This window comes from Aedes aegypti, chromosome 2 (assembly GCF_002204515.2).
Source record: "Aedes aegypti strain LVP_AGWG chromosome 2, AaegL5.0 Primary Assembly, whole genome shotgun sequence".
Classification (NCBI taxonomy): Eukaryota; Metazoa; Arthropoda; class Insecta; order Diptera; family Culicidae; genus Aedes; species Aedes aegypti.
Genome location: NC_035108.1, coordinates 336,157,967 through 336,179,954, shown reverse-complemented (window position 1 = coordinate 336,179,954; position 21,988 = coordinate 336,157,967). Strand labels below are relative to the sequence as shown.

At 38.1% G+C, this 21,988-nt stretch overlaps 1 protein-coding gene across 5 annotated transcripts in view; it reads left to right on the top strand.

Annotated features, from left to right (window-relative positions):
* Positions 1-12,305, top strand: part of LOC5566917 (receptor-type tyrosine-protein phosphatase-like N) — a 131,752-nt gene extending 119,447 nt beyond the window's left edge. For all 5 annotated transcript variants that reach the window (XM_021846029.1, XM_001651281.2, XM_021846030.1 and 2 more), the window contains one exon: positions 8,236-12,305. In XM_021846029.1, the coding sequence (XP_021701721.1) occupies positions 8,236-8,602 (367 nt within the window). In that variant the 3' untranslated portion in view covers positions 8,603-12,305. The remainder of the gene's footprint in view (positions 1-8,235) is intronic.
* Positions 12,306-21,988: the final 9,683 nt, after the last annotated feature.

The following is a 21,988-nucleotide window of genomic DNA, read 5'->3' as shown; positions in this document are numbered from 1 at the left end:
AATACCGGACGCCAAGCGCAAGAAGTTTGATCCTCGTTAGAAAAAGCTTGTGTTTGTGGGCTACTCTGGATGCTACAAGGGATACCGCTTCCTCGATGTCGAAACCAATCGCCGAATTCCTGGAACTGACTAACGGTTCCGAGCAGCAGGAGGTGGCAAGTGTACTTTCGGAAATGCAGCGCGAGGAGCGAAGCGTTCCAGATGATCCAGCGACGGAGAGTGAAGAGGTGGTAGTGTTTGAACACAGTGATAATGAAGAAGCGCAAGCAGAAGAGCATTATTCTGTATACGAAGATGCAGAAGACATTTTTGAGCGTGACTTTCTCGGCTTGGAAGAACAAATTGTTGAACGGGAAGTGTCAAATGAATCGGTGTTAAATCGCCGAAGCATGCGAACGCGAGATGTGTTACCAAACAGGTATGACAACTTTATCGTTGGACAAGTGTTACATTGTGAAGAACCGAATGACATTCGCGATGCGTTAAGTGTACCTGTTTGGCAACACGCAAGGCGTGAAGAGAATGAAGCACACAAAGTGAACAGTACGTGGGAACTGGCGGATCTGCCCCCGGGCAAGAAAGCCATTGGCGCGAAGTGGGTATTCAAGATAAAACGGGAGTAGCGTAGTGAAGCATAAAGGCCATATCGTTGTTTAAGCATACTCACAGTGTTTTGATGTGTTTTTTACGGAAGTGTAAGCACCAGTCACGCGGTAGGCCACGTTGCGTGCACTGCTGGGGGTTGCAGGGAAGAAGCAGTTAGCTCTGAAGCAGTACGATGTGTGAACGGCCTACCTCAACGGTACTGTCGAAGATGAGCTGTATACGCAGCGGTTCCAGGTCACGAGCAAAAGGATGTAAACTCCATAGAAGTATATACGGGCTACGCCAATCTGACAGATTCTGGAACCAAGCATTACACGCCGTACTCCTCGAACTGAAGTTTAAGCCAAGCACCACAGATCCATGTCTCTACATACGACTTGAAGATAGGTAGCGCAACTGAATCCGAGATAGAGAAAGTTTACGAGAGTCTCCGTGAGATTGAGAAAGAGGGAAGCTACACTTTTATGCTTATTCTGCGCGGCGTGTTAGGTGAGACGAGTCGAATAAGGTGACAATTGATCGGCGTTAAGTCAGAGTGGACCAAGTGACATTTTTCATATTTTGAGAAAAATGGACTTAAAGTCTAACGCTTTGTAATTTTTTAACTCGTTGAAATTTTGTTTCAATATTTCTACAAATCTTTATGCCCTGGGCTTGGGATTATATTTTCCAGGGAGCGATGAATTTTGATAATTGATCGCTGTTGTTAGTAGTTTTGATTAGATGTTGGGTAAATTTCAAAGCAATGGCAACCTTTTTATTACAAAATTTAGATTTTATCTTCTGACCTAAAGATTCTGGTTAAACTACTGTACTATGCAGTTGGGCTGCACTACGCTATCACTCATCAAAATTACTTTCACTTCGGGAAAATATAATTTCAAACTGGCGAGAAGATTACAGACTGAGGGTGGGTTAGGAGCACAATCAGACCCTTGAATGTGCAATGTGGGGTAGTAATTGGGAATGCCATTGACGGTTTGTAATCTTGTACGAGGTTTTCGAAAACCAACAGGGCGCGTGCACCGGGTTGCGGATAGGAGCAAAGGGAGATCAATAGCATCTACCTAAAATAATAGAGCAAAAAGCCGTTCCATGATTAGGTAATGTTAAGCGATCTTCTATGGTGTTCTAGTACTATAAAATTCTTCACTCACTGGGAATTCTGGCCTTCATAATATCAATAGTGTTAAAAACATAAAATAATACCTAATACTTAATAAGTACAATGTAGCTTTAATGTAGTAATAAATGAAATAAAATCAATTTTCTATACTTGACAAGGTTTTGAAGACAATCAATGAGTGAAAGAACTACCTATTAGAAAAGCCACATCAGCTAAGTCTATACATATACAAATGTTGGTCATAGGGTCATGGCGAGCATTCGATATGTATGTCTATGACTGATTCTGATCTAATAGGGGCACTAGAAGACCACGCGGACAATTTCGAAACAAATTATTTTTATACATCGGTCTTACGTTCCGAAAGGCTCAGCTATGCTGCAAAGTAATTTTATAAGTTATTCATTACTGCTGTTTAATTGTTTATAATTCTAACAAAACTACATAATTAACTCATTACTAATCACTGTTCCTATATTCTCTTTTTCTCTCCTTCTTATCTGTTGCATGATTATGAGCATCACTAATATAATGCATGAGCATGCACAATAAGAATAATTTCAGGATTGAAAGCAGTACATGGATACCTGGATAGAATAGCTTCGAAAAGGGCGCTCAAAATATAATATTTCTGGTCAGGGAAGTATTTCATCAAGGGTATGTAAAATTTTTCCATTATTAACACCTAGATCACATAAACAAATGAACTAATATCAAATATTTTTTAAATATTTTTATATAAATCAGCATCGTCAATCAGTGTAAAAACAGATAAAGTTTGTAAAGCTATCACCATCGATTAAATTGCGCTCTGTATAGTAATGTTCATTCAGTATCAAAATCTCCTAAAGCGTCGCATTGTGCCATCAGCAGCCCTTAGCATCACTCTCATATTGTTATTATTTTGTTGTTTATACAATTTCTAGAAAGCGATCAGCATATTCTTTCTTACTTGTACAATGGCCGATCTATTTGGAATTTTAATAAGTCAAATCAAACTTCAAAACTCAAATTAAATTGCTTTCAGCACATTTACATTTTGCAGCATTAATCGCATTACTGTGTCAAGTCTTCTCCATTCCCTATACCCTACCCCAACCCTTCTTATCCTTTCCGATGGTGTTCAAGTGGTCCGCATAGACTATTACGGCCATTACCTATCCCTTACCCCGGCTTTGGACTGACTTGCGCTCTCATTGCCCCACCAAACGCTGCAAAATGAAAATGAAAATGAAAATGAAATATTTCTACAAATCTTTATGTTAATTCCAAACAATATAATGTGAAGTGATAATCATGAAAACTCATAATGAAATTTTGAAATGTTCATATTTTAAACGTAACACATATAAAAAAATTGATTTTCGGGTTATCACGTTGTGGTATTAAGGAGACAAAATGGTATATAAACTGAAAAAAAACTACCGTTTTGATTCATATTACGGACACTTAAGGCTTCAGTGAACTTCAACTAATCGAAACATATATAAATTGAATCGTTCCCTATACAACTTTAGCGTAATCAGGCCTTGCAAACACTTGAATTTCGAATGCTGGGTGAAGATTTGGATTCCACAGCTTTAATTCACTTTATTCAACAAAAATGTTGGCCTCTTCATGATTTTTATTCCGGACACAATCACACTTTTGCTTCATATTCCGAACACATTGATTCGAATTCCGGACAGCTCATGAAAAACACAATTAGAATAGTCGAATCATTAACTAAACGCACTAATCCGTTAGAAAGACGTCAAAACTAGTTGAACATTGTAAATTTTCATGGATTGCTATGTAAAATGTTTATAAAAACTTTCTGACTGCCCATTTTGAAACATTTCGAGTGAAATCTTTCCCATACAAAGTAGAGTGTCCGGAATTTGAAGCTGTCCGGGATTCGAATCAAAACGGTACAGCCAAAGCTCTTCTCTTTGACGCAATTTTGGAATCCAATGTGGCGACTTCCGGTTTGTGAAAGTCACTTGAAACTTGGGTATTTTTGGAACGGGACCGATGAGTAGATGACGGAATTTTGGAATCCAAGATGGCGGCTTCCGGTTTGTGAAAATCACTTGAAACCCATGCAATATGGATATTTTTAAAACGGAACCAATGAGTAGATGGATTTACGGAACTTAGAAAAGTGTCTAAAGGCTTTTTATATCCACATACTATATAATAACCATACAATACACAAGTATTTTTTCGCAAATTCATGTCTCAATTTGTCAAACAAGCACACTGTATTCACGAAATGCGACGCGAGACAAGACATAACACTTATAGTTCCTACAAACGTCAAGAAAGTTTAAAAAATTACCTTTCTGTCGACCGGTTTCGGGCACGATGTAGCCCATCTACGGGACAATGTCCGACTGACTGCTTCTCGTAGGGTTTCGTTCTACTTCGTCGTAAGAGCTACTATTCGTCGTATCAAACTTAAAATGTTCCACTACGGCGGATATTTCAACTTACCTGCAACATAGATTCATTTTCCATATGTAATTTTGTGAAAGCTTTTTTGATTCGTCCACCTGTACACCAAAAATGCAATGACACTACTGTATTTCGATAAATAACTTCAGTTCAATTATCCACTTTACACTTTTTCACCAAAATCGCATGGACGAACACGATTTGAGAGAAATGCTTAGCGATCGACATCAGTCACACCACTTTCCAACACAAGTATCTTCCCGCCCCCTGTGTGACTTACACCGCCGGGCACTTATTTTCACTATGAAAAACTTTCGTACTTATTCACTGAAGGATTTCATTCCAATCACACGCCGTAAAACTTCAATAAATCCCCAAATTTTACGAAATTTTCTCAACCGCCGCGTATAATTCAAAATGTAAACAAAGTTCAATCCGTCGTACTGAGAAAAAAAAGCTTGTGCGCATCAATGTGTGCGCGACGCTCGACGTAAAAATACGGTTCCTTTGATTGTGTTGTTTTCGCTGTACTGTGAGAAATTCCAGAATTGTACGGTCAAAAGTAATTCTGTTCATATGTTTGGGCTGAATTTTGATGAGCAACAATTATTTTAAAGAAAATTAGTATATTCCATCATGCTTAAGGAATCGAGGAAGATGCCCGGAGATCTATATTTTCTAGTAAAACATTTTATTATAGCCAGGCATTGCAGAATTCGCTCTCATTTGAGTATGAAGCACGATCAAAGCAAGCAAAGAAAAACATCAAATCTGTTGCAGTCCACGATCGTCATTGTATCGCAAGGTGTAACAAGTCTGATAAATGGAAGCAGCGAGCGAGAGCCCCAAAGAGAGAGCGATGATAAAATCCATTTTTCTCGCTTATTTACCGTTGGGGATAGGTGTTTTTCTTTACTGGCACGATAAACAATCCACGAACTTCCGACAGCAATAGTGCCCCCAGGCTTGGAGCATGTTTAGAGGGTTTTTATCATGCACTACTATCCCCCCAATCTGATCAAAGTTGTAGCAGTAAACGATAAACAGTCTCTCATAATGTGCAGCATGTTATGATAGTTACAGAGAGCGATACGTGAGAGATTCTCTCAACTTTCTCAGGATTCAATCCCTGATTATAGCGTTGATGTATTGTGTTTTAATCACTCAATACATCAAAGTGAGCCGTAAGTTGTGAGACGAATCTGGAAACTGATTGCGACGGAGTTGAAAACGATACGACGGATTGAGAATACAGTAAGATGCATTTTCTTTGCATTATTTCCAAAAAGAGATCAAGATTTATCAAAATGTTATTGTACAATGCTAAAGCCGTTTTGAGAAAGAATTGTTTGGCATCGGTTTGTATCAGCATCATTCACTGCAATACAGGGAAAATTGCAGTTCTCACTAATCAACGCTTAATACGATGGATACTAGCCCATCACCCTACGTTGTTCGTACGCGTCCGAAGAGAAATGTTACTGGATCGTCGTATCTACCAAACTGAACAGAAACGACGATATGGGAGGATCAACTTCATTCATCAGGGTCATTCGTCGTTGCTGATGAACATAGACTCCCATGCGTTCAAGTGCGAAGTTTTTATTACGGTTTTTATAAGTTTCGCACTTTCCCAATCTTGGAAGTTATCGCATGGGCTGCTACACTAGATTCACTGATTAGCCGGTACTGCATTTTTGTGTTCTTTTAATCTAACTTTAACTTTTCGGCGGGTTGGGCCTATGTAGTCTGCTGGGTAATCCTAACAAGGGATCCGGTAAATTCCAGATTGCTCGTCCAGTGGAACCTTGTCTTTAAGGTTGCACAGAAGGTCACGTAGGGTCTTATCGCTCTTGTGTACCACTTGTAGGCCTTGTCGATGGAGAGTGCTTCTGATAGGGTTTGTTATTTTCGGGAAGAAAGGCAAACTGATCCTCCTTACAGTATCATCATCCGATCGTAGTGTTGTTATGTTTCGTCTGTGTCTTTTGCGTTTCTGTAGAATTTTGTTTTGAAGAATTTTGTTCACAAATGCTCGGTCATATACGTTTATTTCGGCGGCCACGTGGATTTGGTGTTCTTCTTTGTTAAATTTGTCTTGTTCCATAGGTATGTTGTGGAGACGATGTGCCGTGGAGTGAAATGCAGCTTGCTTTTGCGCACCGAAGTGGTTGAAATCGGAGGTAAAACAGCGATCAGTGGAAATGGGTTTGCGATAAATGCCAAATTTCAATGTGCAATCTTCTTTTCTGCTGATCATCAGATCAAGAAAACAGTAGATTTCCCTCGACTTCTTTTTCAACTGTGAAATTTATTGTGTTGTGTTTGGAATTTAACATGGTCAATGTCTGCTCCAAATATCGCTCTTTCATAGGAGCAAGCATGTCGTCTACATAGCGCCATCAGACGCTTGGAAACAATTTTTCCTTCTGGGCGTCGACCTCGAAGTCACTCATGAAGACGTCTGCTAGCAAAGGTGAAAGCTTGCTGCCCATGCTCAACCCAAACGTTTGCCTATAAGTCTCCCCTTTAAATGTGAAATAGTTCTGGTTCATACACACCTGAGCAATCGAAAGATACGCGTCAATGTGGTTCGGTGGAGCTCGACAGCGTTCCAAATGACGACGGAGGCTATGCAGGGCTTCGTGACAGGTACGCTTGGAAATAGCGCTGCAACATCAAACGAAACCAGAATCTCACCTCTTCTTATCTTGAACCCTTCTAGTTTCTCCACCAAATCGACTGAATTTTTCACGCCTTTTCCATGCTTCACAGGGTATTTCTGCATTTCCTTCACGAGCCAAGCTGCCATTTTTTCCGTGGGAGTTCGGACGTTAGAAGAAATAGGGCGCATTGTAGTGGGATCTTCGCGTTTCGTGAATGTCGTGTTGTTCTTACGTTAGCAAAGAAGCAATCCTGCTGAAAGCACATGATTTTGTTAAAACGTAAACAATTTTCATTGGCGTGAAACCCATTCACTGCCTTTTCTTGTCCGCCAACGGCGAAAACAATACGTTTGACGTTTCCGCACTTACGAACCCGCTCGCACTTATGAAGTGCGGGGTCCAGTAAGGTGGGAACTGCGCGATATAGAAGTCCATACAAAACATTAACACGTGATTTTGAGAACATGAGTTTTTGGGGTTTTGTTCAGCCGTGCGCCCAAAGACAAATTAAAGACCCCCATGTCCCTTGCAGTTGCCCATAATTTTATGGCTCATAAGGTAATCTAGAGAGCCGTTCAAAGTGTACAGCGATCTGTCAAACTTGGGTACCTTTTGCACTACCGAGGGACCAAATGCAGTACTAGAAGTGGTACCCTATCTGAGCCCGAGTGGGACGGACCTAGTGGGTTGCATGGCTTCTGATAGCTTTTAATATAAAATTTTGAGAGTAAACCAATGCAGAGCCACTTCACTCGAGTCGAGTATTGTCACCTCTCTAGACGAGACCGACAATTTTCATTTCACGCCACTCGTAGAATAAGCCCAATTTTCATAAATGTTTTGGATGATAGATATTAGAGATGGTCGGGTTTCACATTTTTCAAACCCGAACCCGACCCGTACCCGACTTATTTTATTTCTGCAAACCCGGACCCGACCCGAACCCGACCCGAACCCGAAAAATTTTCGCTGTACAAACCCGAACCCGACCCAAAACCCTAAATAGTTTTTAAAGAAAAACCCGAGTTCGAAAAGATGAAAAATTTATCGGTTCTGATGCATAGGGATGGTTTCAGGTTGTTACTTTATTCACAATGCTCACCAAACCCGACTCAAACCCGACTAAAACCAAGCTCGAACCCGACCCGTACCCGATAATTTTGTAGCTTGCAAACCCGACCCGAACCCGAACCCGAAAGTTTTTAAATTTTCAAACCCGAACCCGTCGGGTTCGGGTTCGGGTCGGGTTTCGGGTTTGAAAAATGTGAAACCCGACCATCTCTAATAGATATCTCAAATTTGAATACAATACATGAAATACTGAAAATATGAAAATAAATAAAATAAATAAATATTGGTAACAATTTACAATAAAATACGTTTTAAATCCTTTCCTTTCAGTAATGGCTCCGGCCGAACAGGAGCGTACATCCTGCTGGATCTGGTCTTGGGCCGCATGAACAAGGGCGCTCGCGAGATCGACATAGCAGCCACGCTGGAGCACCTACGTGACCAGCGAGCTGGCCTGGTAGCCACCCGGCAGCAGTTCGAGTTCGTGTTGATGGCCGTCGCCGAGGAAGTGCACGCAATACTGAAGGCCTTACCGCAGAATTCCAACGCCGGCAGCGGCGAGAAGCGACCCAACGATCCAACGACGACCTCGACGACCATAGCGGAAGGCAAGGAATCGACGGCCCCGGCAAACGGTAAGGACCAGGAAGACAACGACGCCAAGAAAAAGGATAGCAAACCGCAGGCGGAGAAGTAGATAAAGTTAAGTTAATTTTGTTTGAGATTTTCTAGATTTTTCTTAGGATGAAATGTGAATAGTCTGTAGAAAAGCTTTCTGTTGTTTGAGGTTCGGTTTTTGCCCCCCAAAAACTCGTTGCTCAAAGTGAAAAAAAGTATCCTTTGGTTTGTTCTGAACGATTTGTTGGTTGAGTTGCTGTTGAAAAATTGTTAGTTTTTAATTTTTTGTTTGAAGATTTTCAAGATAGTTACAAACTTTGAAATTTGAGTTGAGATTATACGAATATTTCAGTTGACGGAACCTGAATCACACGATACTGGAAAACCAATGCAAACGTCTTAGGGAATTTTGAATGACACAAGATGAAAACCAAACCAAACTATAAGACATAACCGTTATTTAATCGATCCTTATAAGAGTAATGGAACAAAAATGCATAAAACATAATTATTATCTGTCAATTTTGCTGACTAGTACTAGAGGAAAAAGAATTGACAACACATCCAAACCAACAAATTTGAGGGTGGCGGGCTTTTCCCCGCTCAGTTTCCGGGAAAAGCCCGCCGCCTGGTATTCAAAGTTTTTTCAAGCATCTATTGGGAAACATTTAAGAAAACAATTGACAAACCAACAATTCACGAAGATCAAAGTAGGCCGTCGTCAGCCGTACCGATTTTAACATCCGCCGCCAGCCAGCGCCCGCGGACGGTTTGACACGTGAGATCCGGAAGTTACCATCCTGGAAAAGAGAAAAAAAAGAAGCAAACAATGAAATCCTAAAACAAGAGTGTGTGTACACAAATATGCATAGACAAAGAGATACAAAGTAAGATATCATCATTTGATTAGTTCTATAAACTGTCATACGAGACAACCAACATAGTAACGCAACCTACTACAAAACACAAAACTCATACATATGAAACAACAAATAGCGCAAACATTGACATCTAACCACATACCAAGTTCACATATGTACCTCTAAAGAGAAATTTTTTATGACAAAGATGAATTTTTAAAATGACGTTAGCAATGAAGATAACCGAATTGAAAAGTATATATTTTGACGGGAAGGGGAGGCGGAAGGGCGGTAGATATCCATAGTTTGTAAACTATCACGCTTGGACGAAACAGATCAGACGCAACCAGTACACATCATCCACATACCTGCGTAGTAGGCCATGACATTCACAATAGAAGAGCGCCATCCGGTGGCAGATTAGAGGAACTAATGACAGAGCAGCTATTAGATTAGGGGAAAGAAAGAGAGTGAGGAGGAAGGGCGCTTTTGACGTTTTGCGAACTATGTACACAAAACGAAGACGTTGGACAAATTTGACAAAATGTATATTTTTTGATTCCGTATTGGATTTGACGACGCGCAAGGAAAAGAGAAGACTTCACACTTATTTTTCAGTACTTGTCACGGCAGAAAGTTTAAGAAATGTAGGCAAATATAAAGAATCAAGCGATTGTTCGATGAAAAGGATGAACGATGATAACCTTAAGTAGCTTTTAACGGTAAAAGAAATGGCTCTTCACGCATTTCGCAAATATTAAACATAAAAAAGCAGAAATATATTAGAGTTGTAAGACACGTAAATTTACAGCTAATGGTACATTTTCGCACGTCTCCAACAGCAAGATGTATTAATATATTAATGAATATTGAATATTAAACAAAGTATGATGTAAACATGCACGCAAACATAACACAAATATATATTGGCTCATACATTCCTGTCAATGTACCCTAAACTATCCAGCCAGTTTAGGTTAATTGACAGGAGCAGAACTTTTTAGCTATTTTCCCTTTCAAAGAGTAATTCAATGGTTCGGCACACGGGTGGAGACAAATTTTACGCCCTAACATTCCATCGTTTGTTTACATTATTTGTTTTCGGGGGCCATACCGAATGCTTAATAACAATCCATCTCCTCCTCGCAAGAGCGATGAAATTTGTCTCGCACTCGTTGTCAGGAACCGATCACAGCAGGCGCAACAAGAAGATTAAAAATAACTTTAAATACAAAGAAAAGAATGAAAACATCCAATCGAGGCAACTATTTATTTACACATTTAAACTGTCAAACGAGTTATGCAGAGACTGACAAATGTCTACTTTTTGTACACCTGTTTGATTTTTGCTACTAGACTATTGTCCTGCTGTCCTGGACAGTGCAACTATTGATTTGAATTCGACAAAATGGAAATACTGACATTTGATTTTTCGGAACTTTCACTAACCGGAACTTACCTTTCCTCTCAAATTATAAGGAAGATACCTTACAAAATATTCTGTGTCACATGTTTTAAAACCAATCGAGGTGTAAAACTTTTTAATTCCCTATTCCTACTAGATGTATTATATATATATATATATATACAATACAGAGAGTAATATACATAAATAAAACAAAGAAAACGATTATATACAAAGTTATCCTAATAACACAAATCACACAATGGGGCTTATTCTTATACATTAATCATTGTTTAATCAAAAGTATCTTATTAAAATCACAATCAGTTGACGGTGAATATTTGTTGTTTAGTAATATATGCCACCCTGCGGTAGCGTTGGGAGGTTCCGGCGCAACGGTCAGCTGTCAAATGGCAACCGCCTAACTGGCAACCCTGTCAACGCAACTGTCAGAGTGTGCTATTGCTGTGAGAAGTGAAACATTGAAGGTGTTGAACAAAATTTTAACCAGAAAATATAACCAAAACCTAACCGCATAGGGCAATGGTCGGAAATTTATAGACACTCTATATATTATGTGGAGAAAACAAGCAAAGATAAATATTCATATATTCTTGTGTATAAATGTCCACACAAAATAAAATAAACTAATCTTATCAGACAACCAAGAGCAGCAGACGAAGCGCAGAACCGGCCATGAAGTAAAGTGTATATCAGCCAGTCCCGTGAGGATAAATGTGCGAAATGTGCTTGTTACTAATGGACTAAGTATGAAATTTTATGTACTATTCAAATTATGATCCACACACAGAGAAAACCCCTTTACCATTCGAACAAAGAATAAAGAACACGAAGAGAGAAATATTTGACATTTTCATTTATCTTGGCATACCAGTTCCACCACACATCAGTCCCCACTCTATTCCTCTCAGCTTATCTCTGATACAATAAAACGAAACAATGGCAACGCAACAAAGGACTAACGATATGAACCAAAGGCAAAACGGAATCGAACGAACTGCATTCGTGTAGGAAAAAATCACAAACATTAATATTGATCACACAAATACCGCTCTCTTTCATAAAGTTTACAATGTTTCTATTCCAAAAAAAAATCTATTACAAACAAGAAGCCACCCACTGAAGATTTAGAGCAGAAATTTCGCCAGCATGTCAGCAAGGAAAACCAACCCTAAATTAGCACCGGAGAAGAGGCAAGACACTAAAAAAATAAATATCAAACTTTGAACTTAATCTCGTCACAGAATTGCGGGCAGCACTGGCAACACTGAAGGGTGTGCAGCAAAATATGTAAAATGAAACAAAAAAAATCTAATCTGTCCTCTGTTGTGTATTGGCATCATTATACAAATTATACAAAAGTGAACCCATCATAATAAATTAGCAGCAAATAAAGAAATCCCCAATGGATTATGAGTCATAAACTGCATTGAAAACAATTAACACGTACATGTGATTCTCTTTAATCTGATTTGAACAAAAAAATAATAATTCTTATGATGTAGCTTAACAAAATGGAGAAAATTATTGAAAAAAAGCGGAGCGATTACCAATATGGGGAGGCAGATAAGAAATCCGATTTGCGGGGCAGAGTTATTGTTGTATATCCCGATAATGTGTAAAATGTTGTGAAATACCTTTTTGCCTGAGATAGCGATCCAATACACTTGCACACAACACATCTATCAAACACAAACACATATTGACACGAACAAATGCATTAACACACAGAACATCACATCACAAATACCACAAAACACAAACAAATGAAAACAAACAAAATATACTGAGAGCAAAGAAGCAAAATCGTAAAGAAGAATATTAATGGGAACGGAAAAGAAGGAAAAGATTAAATCATCGTCACATACAACCAATGATCCACGAAAGGAAATGGAGCCGGATTTTGGACCTGAAATGAGCTGGTTAAGATCTAGGGGGAGGACTTAGTGAAACATTTGGGTGAAAATGGAAATGGGAAGCTTGAAGGAAATAAATGGAGTCCAATTATGACAGTCGAGAGTAACAAAAAAACGTCGTCACTGTCCGTGGCGGTGGTTGTTTTATTTCATCTTTATTTATCTATGGTTGTTTGATATCACAAAATGGATTGAAGTGAGTATTTTGGAGGGCCCAAGCAAGATGCTTCGTTTTCGGGACGCCGGAGTTTGGTTTTCGTTTCGCGTGTTTTGCTGGGCAGTGCTTCGGAAAGCCCAAGCAAGACGGTTCGTTTTCGGGGCTCCGAGAAGTTTTGCTGTTCGCGCTATGTGAGTGCGAAAAGATATTCGTGTTCAGTCGAGGATTACCAACTGGTGAGCTCGTTTCATGCTTATGATAACATATGTTTTTTTTTATGTAATATTCAATCAAACTTTGTGTGATTCGTCACTACAAGTGTCGGCATTAATGCCTATTTTGTACAATTCTAATATACTTATACAATTTTTGACATTACTTAAAAAAATGTTTTTGAATTGTTCGACATTATGAATTTGACGTATTTTTTAAAACATCTACCAAACACTTTTCTTTTTGAGACATAAATGCACAGCAATACTTTTATGTAATTTGCAAACAAACTATGTATGATTCGTCACTACAAATGTCGGCATTATTCCTGTTTTATATAATTTAAAATATATGCATATATTTTTCTCTTTTCACCATTAATAAAAACTTCTTTTGAATGGTTCGACATTATAGATGTTGACGTTTATTTTAAATCTTCTACCAAAAACTTTCGAGACAAAAATAAAAACAACTAGCTTTAAGTATAAGTCGTATTTTTCCTCCTTATCCATGGATCGCATCACCGACCAAAGGTGACTACCAGATCTTTTCCTTCTCCACTAATAAAAACCCTTCCCGTAGTGATTGTGGAGATGCAGAGGTATTCTCGGTCTCTAGAAGCAACAATCATTACACCCTAACATTCCTTCCCCATCCCAACTGACTGTAAGGACTTGGCCGGCGTCGTTATTGATCAATAATATTAGATCTGCTAAAATTGCACTCCGAGATTAAGCGGAAACTCCCATCCCTTATTCATTTGAATCGTAGTGCAATTCTTACCAGTTCCGATCAATCACGGAGTAGCAACCATTTACATGTACAGTCAGTCTATGCTATGCTATGCTATGTTGTTTGATATCACAAACTGGATTGAAGAAAGATGTAAGCAAGTGGAAATCTGTAAGTTTAATCATTAGAACAATAACACAGCGTAACAAAAATGACATTTTCGCGTGTCTCATAGATTAAATTATGTGTCTCTAGTATATTTGGGGTCGTTGAATCTGATGCTGTTTTCAGAAATGTCCCTGCAAGTCACAATTGTTAGCTACAGGTTGCTAAATTTGCATAAAACACTGGTTTTATTGATGTTTCCATGAAATTTAAAGCATGATTTATTAATATCTGTTTTGTGATCTTATCCAGCAAGCATGCAAAATAAGACTACACTGCCGTTATACGCATAATTGTCCCATGTTACTTTTTAAAATTTTTTGGTTTCTGTAGCCAAAAAGTCTATTTTAACCTATATTATTGAGAAAAAATTTAAAAAAATATACTTTGTTCGAACACTCTGTCTCGCTACTAAATTTCTACGCATATCTGTCCCACTATGTATTTCTTAGAACCAGTTTCAAATAAAGTGCTAAATGTTATTTCCATTTCCTTCATTGCCTGTGAAATTTGTAGCATATTCAATTTGAAATGATTGTTAAGAATGTGGTCGATGGAAATTTCGTCAGGGCAACGTATGCAGGTGGTTCAAAAAATCGTGTTTGCTCTACACCGACCATTCAATTCCAGATTAAATTCTGAGTGTCCTCCCAAAGTTTGAGATCATTTGGATGAAAATTGAGATTGCTCAAGCCCTTCAAAGTTTGTATGGGAATAACAATGGGAAAAGCAAGCAACTCATTCAATCGGTCATAATATTTGCCCACGTGCTTTTGACGGTTAGAGCAACGCTGATAAATAAACTACTGTTAGATAGACATAAGACAACTACAACTTTGCCGAAGACCGAATTCAAATCGGACGTCTCAGTAATGAGTTATTTTTTTATAACCAATCGGAACTTCTTCAACAGTGCTCATTTATATTCTGAACAGGCATCATTGCTGCATCTGGCGCTAAAGATATCATGCACAAATCATGGCAACTATGTTTTACAGAAAAAAAATGAACCGATGCACGAGTTCACTATTTGACGTTTGAGCGGTGTCGAGTTATTTATGAGGTCATGGCAACGAGTGAATATGGCACCGCTCAAACATCAAATTAATGAACTCGTGCATTGGTCCATTGGTTCTCGTACCCGTGAACAGCAGACGTGAACTCGTCAACAAGCAAAAATACACCGTGAACTAGATCATGTTTATGCGTAAACATTATGGTAGTTCATGGTGTATTTACTTATTGCTGAGGCGACCGATTATCTGAGATTCCGGTACGATTACCGTAGGAATTTGAAATTTTCGTGTGAATTTTGGCAACAACGATGAATAATGTCGGTGGTAGGAATTCATAGAGTTAATCTGAATATACCGTGAGAATTATGACATCCCAGATTCTCTGATTTCCTTTGGGATCCTGAAATTCCTACGAGGAAGGATTCCTGCAAATTGTGGCGTTTATCTTTGGTATACTGTAGGATTTCAGAGGTAATTTTTAATTCTAGTATAAACTTTTTGAATGTCGGTAAATATTTACAGAAGTTTGATGGGAGCCATAGAGTTTAAGGGGGATCGTCATTGAATTTAATCAATTACTACTGGATGCACTACAATTTCCACAAAAATTTCAACATTACTGGATTTCAGAAATTCCACCAAATCGAATTGATAGCAAGCTTTCTCGATTACTCGAATCGATTGAAATACACTTTCATAATAAATTTAGCTGGAACAGGTCTCATAAAAACTTTCAATAGAGTTAACAAAAAATATTCCTCGAGATTCCAGAGTTCTAAAAATTCCTCCAATCTCTGATTCAAGAATTCAAGAGATCCTACCAAAATAACGAGAATATCACAGGAGTACTTGGAATTCCATATTTATCGATGGAATTCATTCGTACTACATGTTTGAAAAGTTGTTTATTCATACCAAAAGTCTAGTGAACTCTGTGGATTTTGTTTTCGAGTAGATGCTACATATAGTAAAGCAATGAGCTTTTTATTCATACCACCCATTGAAATGAATTTTATGGGAACCTGGAGGAGGATTCTATTCTTACAGAAACTTCAACCGAATCCTTAACTGGATTAATATAGAATCTGGGACATAATTTTCACCAAATTTTGGGCAGAGCAATCACATATTTCAGGAAAAATACCAAGAGAAACCTGAGATTGATTTAAAATCCTGGTAAACAATTCTCATCTGATCCTATCCGAGCAGAAGAAAATAACTACTGAATTCCAAACTAAGTTATTCTATTCTAGATAATATCCGATACTTACAACCTGAATGAGGTATAAGTGAGCCCTGCATAAGAGGTAAAATACCTCAAGTAATACCTTCTGCATATTCTACAAATACCAAGCTGATAATTAGATCAGGTTTTTTAATACCGTAAAATCGGGTGTAATTGATCAGAAGGGTGAAATTGATCATCGTATCACACGATTTTATTTATTCGTAATGGAGCACAAATATACAATGTAAGCTGCAATAAATGAACGTTGTTTGTCGTAACCATTGTCGAATTGTGTGTTGTGAAGTTTTTTTTGCGTTAAAGTATGTATATTATTATGAAAATAATGTATAATTTCAAAATCATGCACGGTGCAGTATTGACAAACACCTATAAACTTCTATTTCTAAGCAAGGATTTGAGCATGGTATAAACCTGAAAGTTTTTGAGGATGCTTGAGATATATCCCTAAACCAGATTTCATTACCAAAACTCGTACCAATTAGCTCATACGGTTGAATTAATTGAATTTCTGTTAGATATCATTGAATTCCTAAGGAAATTGCAAGCATTTAGGCGATTTCCGCGTAATTGTTGAAATTTAACTGTTCGTTATTTATATAAATATTGCATTGTTAAGAATTTGACAAGCATATTCGGATTCAGAGAGCTCAAATTTATCACGTAGTGTTGTTTTGAAATCTAACAATAATGGCATTGACGAGTGATCAATTTCACCCCTAAATGAGATCCCCTGATTTTTTATTTTAGAGATATTTGTTAACACTAAAATGACATTTGTTAGAAAATTTCGCTACATGAGTCGATGAGGCTCACATTCGTACTTGTTTTCCTGCATTTAGTTGTTTGGCATTGTTAACATTATAGAAAACAGACTAAAAAAACCGTGAAAAATGATCAATTTCACCCGAAATTACGGTACCTAAATAATACGTGATGGATTTTAGCGTTAGCGTAGTTACGGTATACTTCGTAGATTGGATATTAGTAACATTCATATTTCTTTTTGATAATCTCATTCAGACTGCTTTCAAGAACAAGGATGGGGAGTATTCCTTGATCCAATCTTAAACAAGAGTACCAAAATTATGAATATTGCTATTCCCGGCCACGCTCATCTTTACCGTAACTTGGGATAGTGTGAGGAAATGTTGATATAGCACTTACGAAATAATACGTGATGGATTTTCATATAAAAGTGAAATTTTTCAATAGCAGTTCAATACCTTCAACAGTCCAAAATAGCTATCGAATACCCAAATGAAGTATTCTTAATTGTTTTAAACATTTTTTTTAATACTTTTTCAATACCAAAACGAGTTATTGACATCTGAACATCTAATAATGGTATGATACCAAAATATGGTATGCATAACCTATTGCGAGTTAGTCTTGCAAAATTTTGATGGCATTCTCAATCAATTCTATACATGATTCTGTTAATATCCTGTAGGGACTCTTAGGGGTACAAACCTTTTTGGATCTTTGGCAAAATTTTGAGAAGGTTTTTTAAAATCTTGAGTTTTCTGTCTTTAGCAAGAATAATTTTTCAGTTTCTCCAAAAGAAGCTTCTTCTTCTTCATGACGTTAACGTCCTCTCTAGAACAGAGCCTGCTTCTCAGCTTAGAGTTCTTATGAGCACTCCCACAGTTATTATCTGAGAGCTTTCTTTGCCAAAGTTGCCATTTTCGCATTCGTATATCGTGTGGCAGGTACGATTATACTCTATGCCCAGGGAAGTGAAGGAAATTTCCATCACGAAAAGATCCTGGACTGACCGGGAATCGAAACCAAACACCTTCAGCATGGCTTTGCTTTATAGCTGCGGACTATAACCTCTCGGCTAAGGAAGGCCCCTAAAGAAGCTATTTTCATTTAATTGAAATCACGAAAATGGATTTCTTTGTGCACTACAAAGAATTTAGCGCGTCACCAAATACTTGATTAACAAACTTTGAACGGTTCGAAAATGAAAGACGTGGCCGGCGCCGTTGATTCTAACCTAAGCTAACGATTACCGATGACTTCCCGACCAGAACCACATAATAAAATTATAACACATTCCTATCAGCAGCAGTTATAAAGATTAAATGTTGTTATCAAGATGGCTTTGTTCTCAACTTGTTATATTTTTAGTAACACATTTATAACAACATTTGTTGTATTTTTGACATCGCATTTATAAGTTTATTGCAAATAACATCAAATGTCATAAACAGCAACATAGTTTGCAATAATTTTGTTATTTTGTAACATCCTTGCAACACATTCTGTAATAATTTTGATATAATTGTAACAGGGTTTGTTATATTTGAGTTCAATTTGGTATAAATTTTGTTAGACTTTTTGTTATTTTAACTACTAACGGTACATGTTTTATAACAACTGGTGATATAAAAAAATCATATCAGGGGAACACATTATGTTATAATCTTGTTTCTTCCGTCTGGTCGGGGTTGATATATTGAGATGGAATATTTGGGATCAATACAGGCCATAAAACAACCCAAAAACTTGTTGATTTATTTGATCCAAGGTTTATATTTTTATTTTTGAAAGATTGTCTTCAGAATTCATACATAATTGTGAGGAGACAAACTTTTTTTCTGAAATTTCTGCTAAAAATCAGACTTCTGTCAAAGATCTCACGGGGAATATGCTAAAAATCTATTATGGAACTCAAAAGAATTTTGGTACGCAAGTTCGAAGAATCCGTCAAGGAACCCAAAAAGGAATGACTCCGAGAATTTTCCAGGAATTTCTTCTAGGGTTTCTCTTCCTTTACCTCTAGAATCTTTAGATTCTTTAAGGGACATCGTCAATAATCACTCCAGAATTTATTTTTGAATTGGATTTTCAAGTTCCTTGGACATCAAACCTGACCAACGATCCTCAGAAATATCCCAAGATATATATCTGCTTCCAAACTTATTTGCAGAAGGTTCAAAAATAATCTCTAATAAAATGTAATTTTTTTTTTGTTTATAGAGACTTTACCCAGAAGGGGCATTCGTCTCTTAATTAAAAGGGTTTTATTATCAAAAGTTATTTTGTTTTACAATTTGACTTATATACTACTGAACAATCCAATCCTTTTTACAAATCTTATTACCTTGTCTTCTGCGTCTTTTTCATTGCTAAGAATTTCAGCTAAATTGTTGTTTATTCCTAGCTCTTGTCTTTCAGAATCGTATCGCTGACACGCAGCAAGTACATGATGTACTGTTACTTTTCTATTACATAACGTACACACTTCAGGTTCTTTTTTCTCAAAAATATGCTTCTTATTAAAAATTGAATGACCTAATCGTAATCTAGTTAATACTATTTGCTCCTTTCTGTCCGTTCTATCTGTTAATTTTCCAACACCGTTTTTAACTATTTTCAAGGTAGTCCTGGGATTTTGACTCCATGTGTTTTGGTGGGCCTTCCAGATCATCTTTTGTATCCATTTGCTGGTATCCTGACAAGGAACTTCCTCAGTTGAAATTGATCGGTTTCTCCCACATCGTGCTGCGTCGTCGGCTTTTTCATTTCCTGGGATTCCTGAATGTCCGGGTATCCAACAAAAACGAATGTCCTTCCCTTCAATATCAGCTTCAATAAGTTGGATGTAACAGTTCTTCGATTTTCCAGATTCCAATGCTGCTAGGCAACTAGCTGAATCACTAAAGATGACTGATCTGTTTCTGGCATGTTTGGTTGCTTGTGATAGTGCCTTAGCTTCCGCAGTGAACACCGAACATTGTTTCGCTAGGCTGGCTTCTAATCTCGTGTCTGGTCCTACAATTCCGTACCCAACTTTTCCTTCGGCGAGGGATCCGTCCATGTACCAGTGAGCATATCCTTGGTATTTTCTTTCTGTCACCTCTCTGAAAGCAATAAGTCCTAACATAGGGGGCTGTCCAGCTCTTACCTTCGCTTTTACGGACCAATCGATGCAAGGGACCGCTTTTTTCCACGCTCTTGGGTGTATTGTTGCGAGCTTGCATATTTTTGGTATTTCTTCGCCTGTTAGGTTTTGAAACGCATCTTGAGCTCTCCTCCAAATATGATTAGAATCGTCATCAGATTTTTCTATCAATGCGCATGCTTTTTTGCTAATTGTCATTATAGCCATGAGTTCAAATGGTAGACATCCAGATTCTACCACTAAGGAAAGAATTGGGGTAGTTCGAAGTGCACCAGAAGCTATTCTAATAATTTGGTTGTACATTGGTGCAAGTTTCTCGATGTTTTCTTCGCGAAGTATCTCTAACCCGTAGAAAAGTTTTGAAGTTACTATGGAGTTTCCTATATACAATAGGGTCTTACGGTCTGCTCTTCTAGAGATTGCTCTAAGAAGATTTAATCTGCTTCTACAGTCTTCTTTCAGATGTTTAGTATGTTGGTTGAAGTTGCATTTTCTGTCAAAGGTGACTTCGAGGATTCTGGTTGTCTTATTTTTGGCTATTTCCTTTCCATCTAGAAGAATTTTAGGTCCTTCAAGGTGCCAATTACGATGCTTTTTGAGCTTGCAGCAATGCATAGTGGATGATTTGACCGGTGATAATTGAAAACCAATACTTGAAGCCCAATTTTCTACACTCTCTACAGCCTTCTGAAGTCTACGTCGCAGGTAGCTTACGCGTTTGCCAGATGCAATGATGACAATATCGTCGGCATAGAGAAAAACTTTTACATTTTTCGGGGCAAACTTGAAGACTGAATTCATAACTAGAAGAAAAAGAGACACTGAGAGCACGGAGCCCTGTGGGACACCGTTTTCTAGATGTATCAATTTTGAGAGGACTCCAAAAAAGCTAACCCTCGCCGATCGTTGCTGCAGGAAGTTATTGATGAATTTATTCATGTTCGTACCGAGATCACAGTCAATGACGGTTTCCATGATGTGCCTATGCCATACCCGATCATAAGCTTTGCTGATATCAAGGGTAACCATCTCACAATGTTCTCCTCTTTCGGCTGCCTCGGCGATAGTTTCATATAGATCTGCTAAATAGTGTGTTGTTCCTTTTCATTTCCGGAACGCGTATTGTTGTTGGTTGAGTATTCCATTGACTTCTAGATGGTTCATCAGTCGGCGATTTACCATCAGGCTTTATTCTGCTCATCTGATAGATGAAGCGACCTCGTACGCTCACAACAATTATGAACCAGCATTCGCTGTTGGTTGAATAATCCGTGGCTGAGAGAGTGGAGAGAAACGTTGGCTCTATCCAAACGCACATCTTCCATTTGACAGCTCTAGCTTACTGCGAGGCTCTGCAAACACATCATCATTGCTTTTGGGATGAACTGAGGTTGGTTTCTCCGTCAACACAAGAGCATGATTTCGCTGTCCTCTTTGCCCTTTTGGGCAAAGAGCTACAAAGAGACAACGAAGAGCTGTCTGAAAATGCTCTTCCCCGAACTGAGATATGGGAAAACATGCTCTCCCCCTAACTGAGAAAGGGAGAAAATAATCTCCTTCTCTTTTAAGCACTGAGGTTGTCAAAACAAGCTCTTCACCACTGTGGGAATGAAAATAACAAAACATAAACGTGTGAACTCTTCATCCCGCAGAGCTCGTACGCTCAGTTTGTGTGTGGGTAAAATCGCTTCTCTTTTTTAGTTGATCATTAAAAGGGGAAGAAAGAGGATAAGTCAAGAGCAAGGAAGAAGCCTGTTTACCATTCGCTCCATTGTTTTGGCAACGCAGCTAATTAAAGATATTGGTCGGAAGCTATTGGAT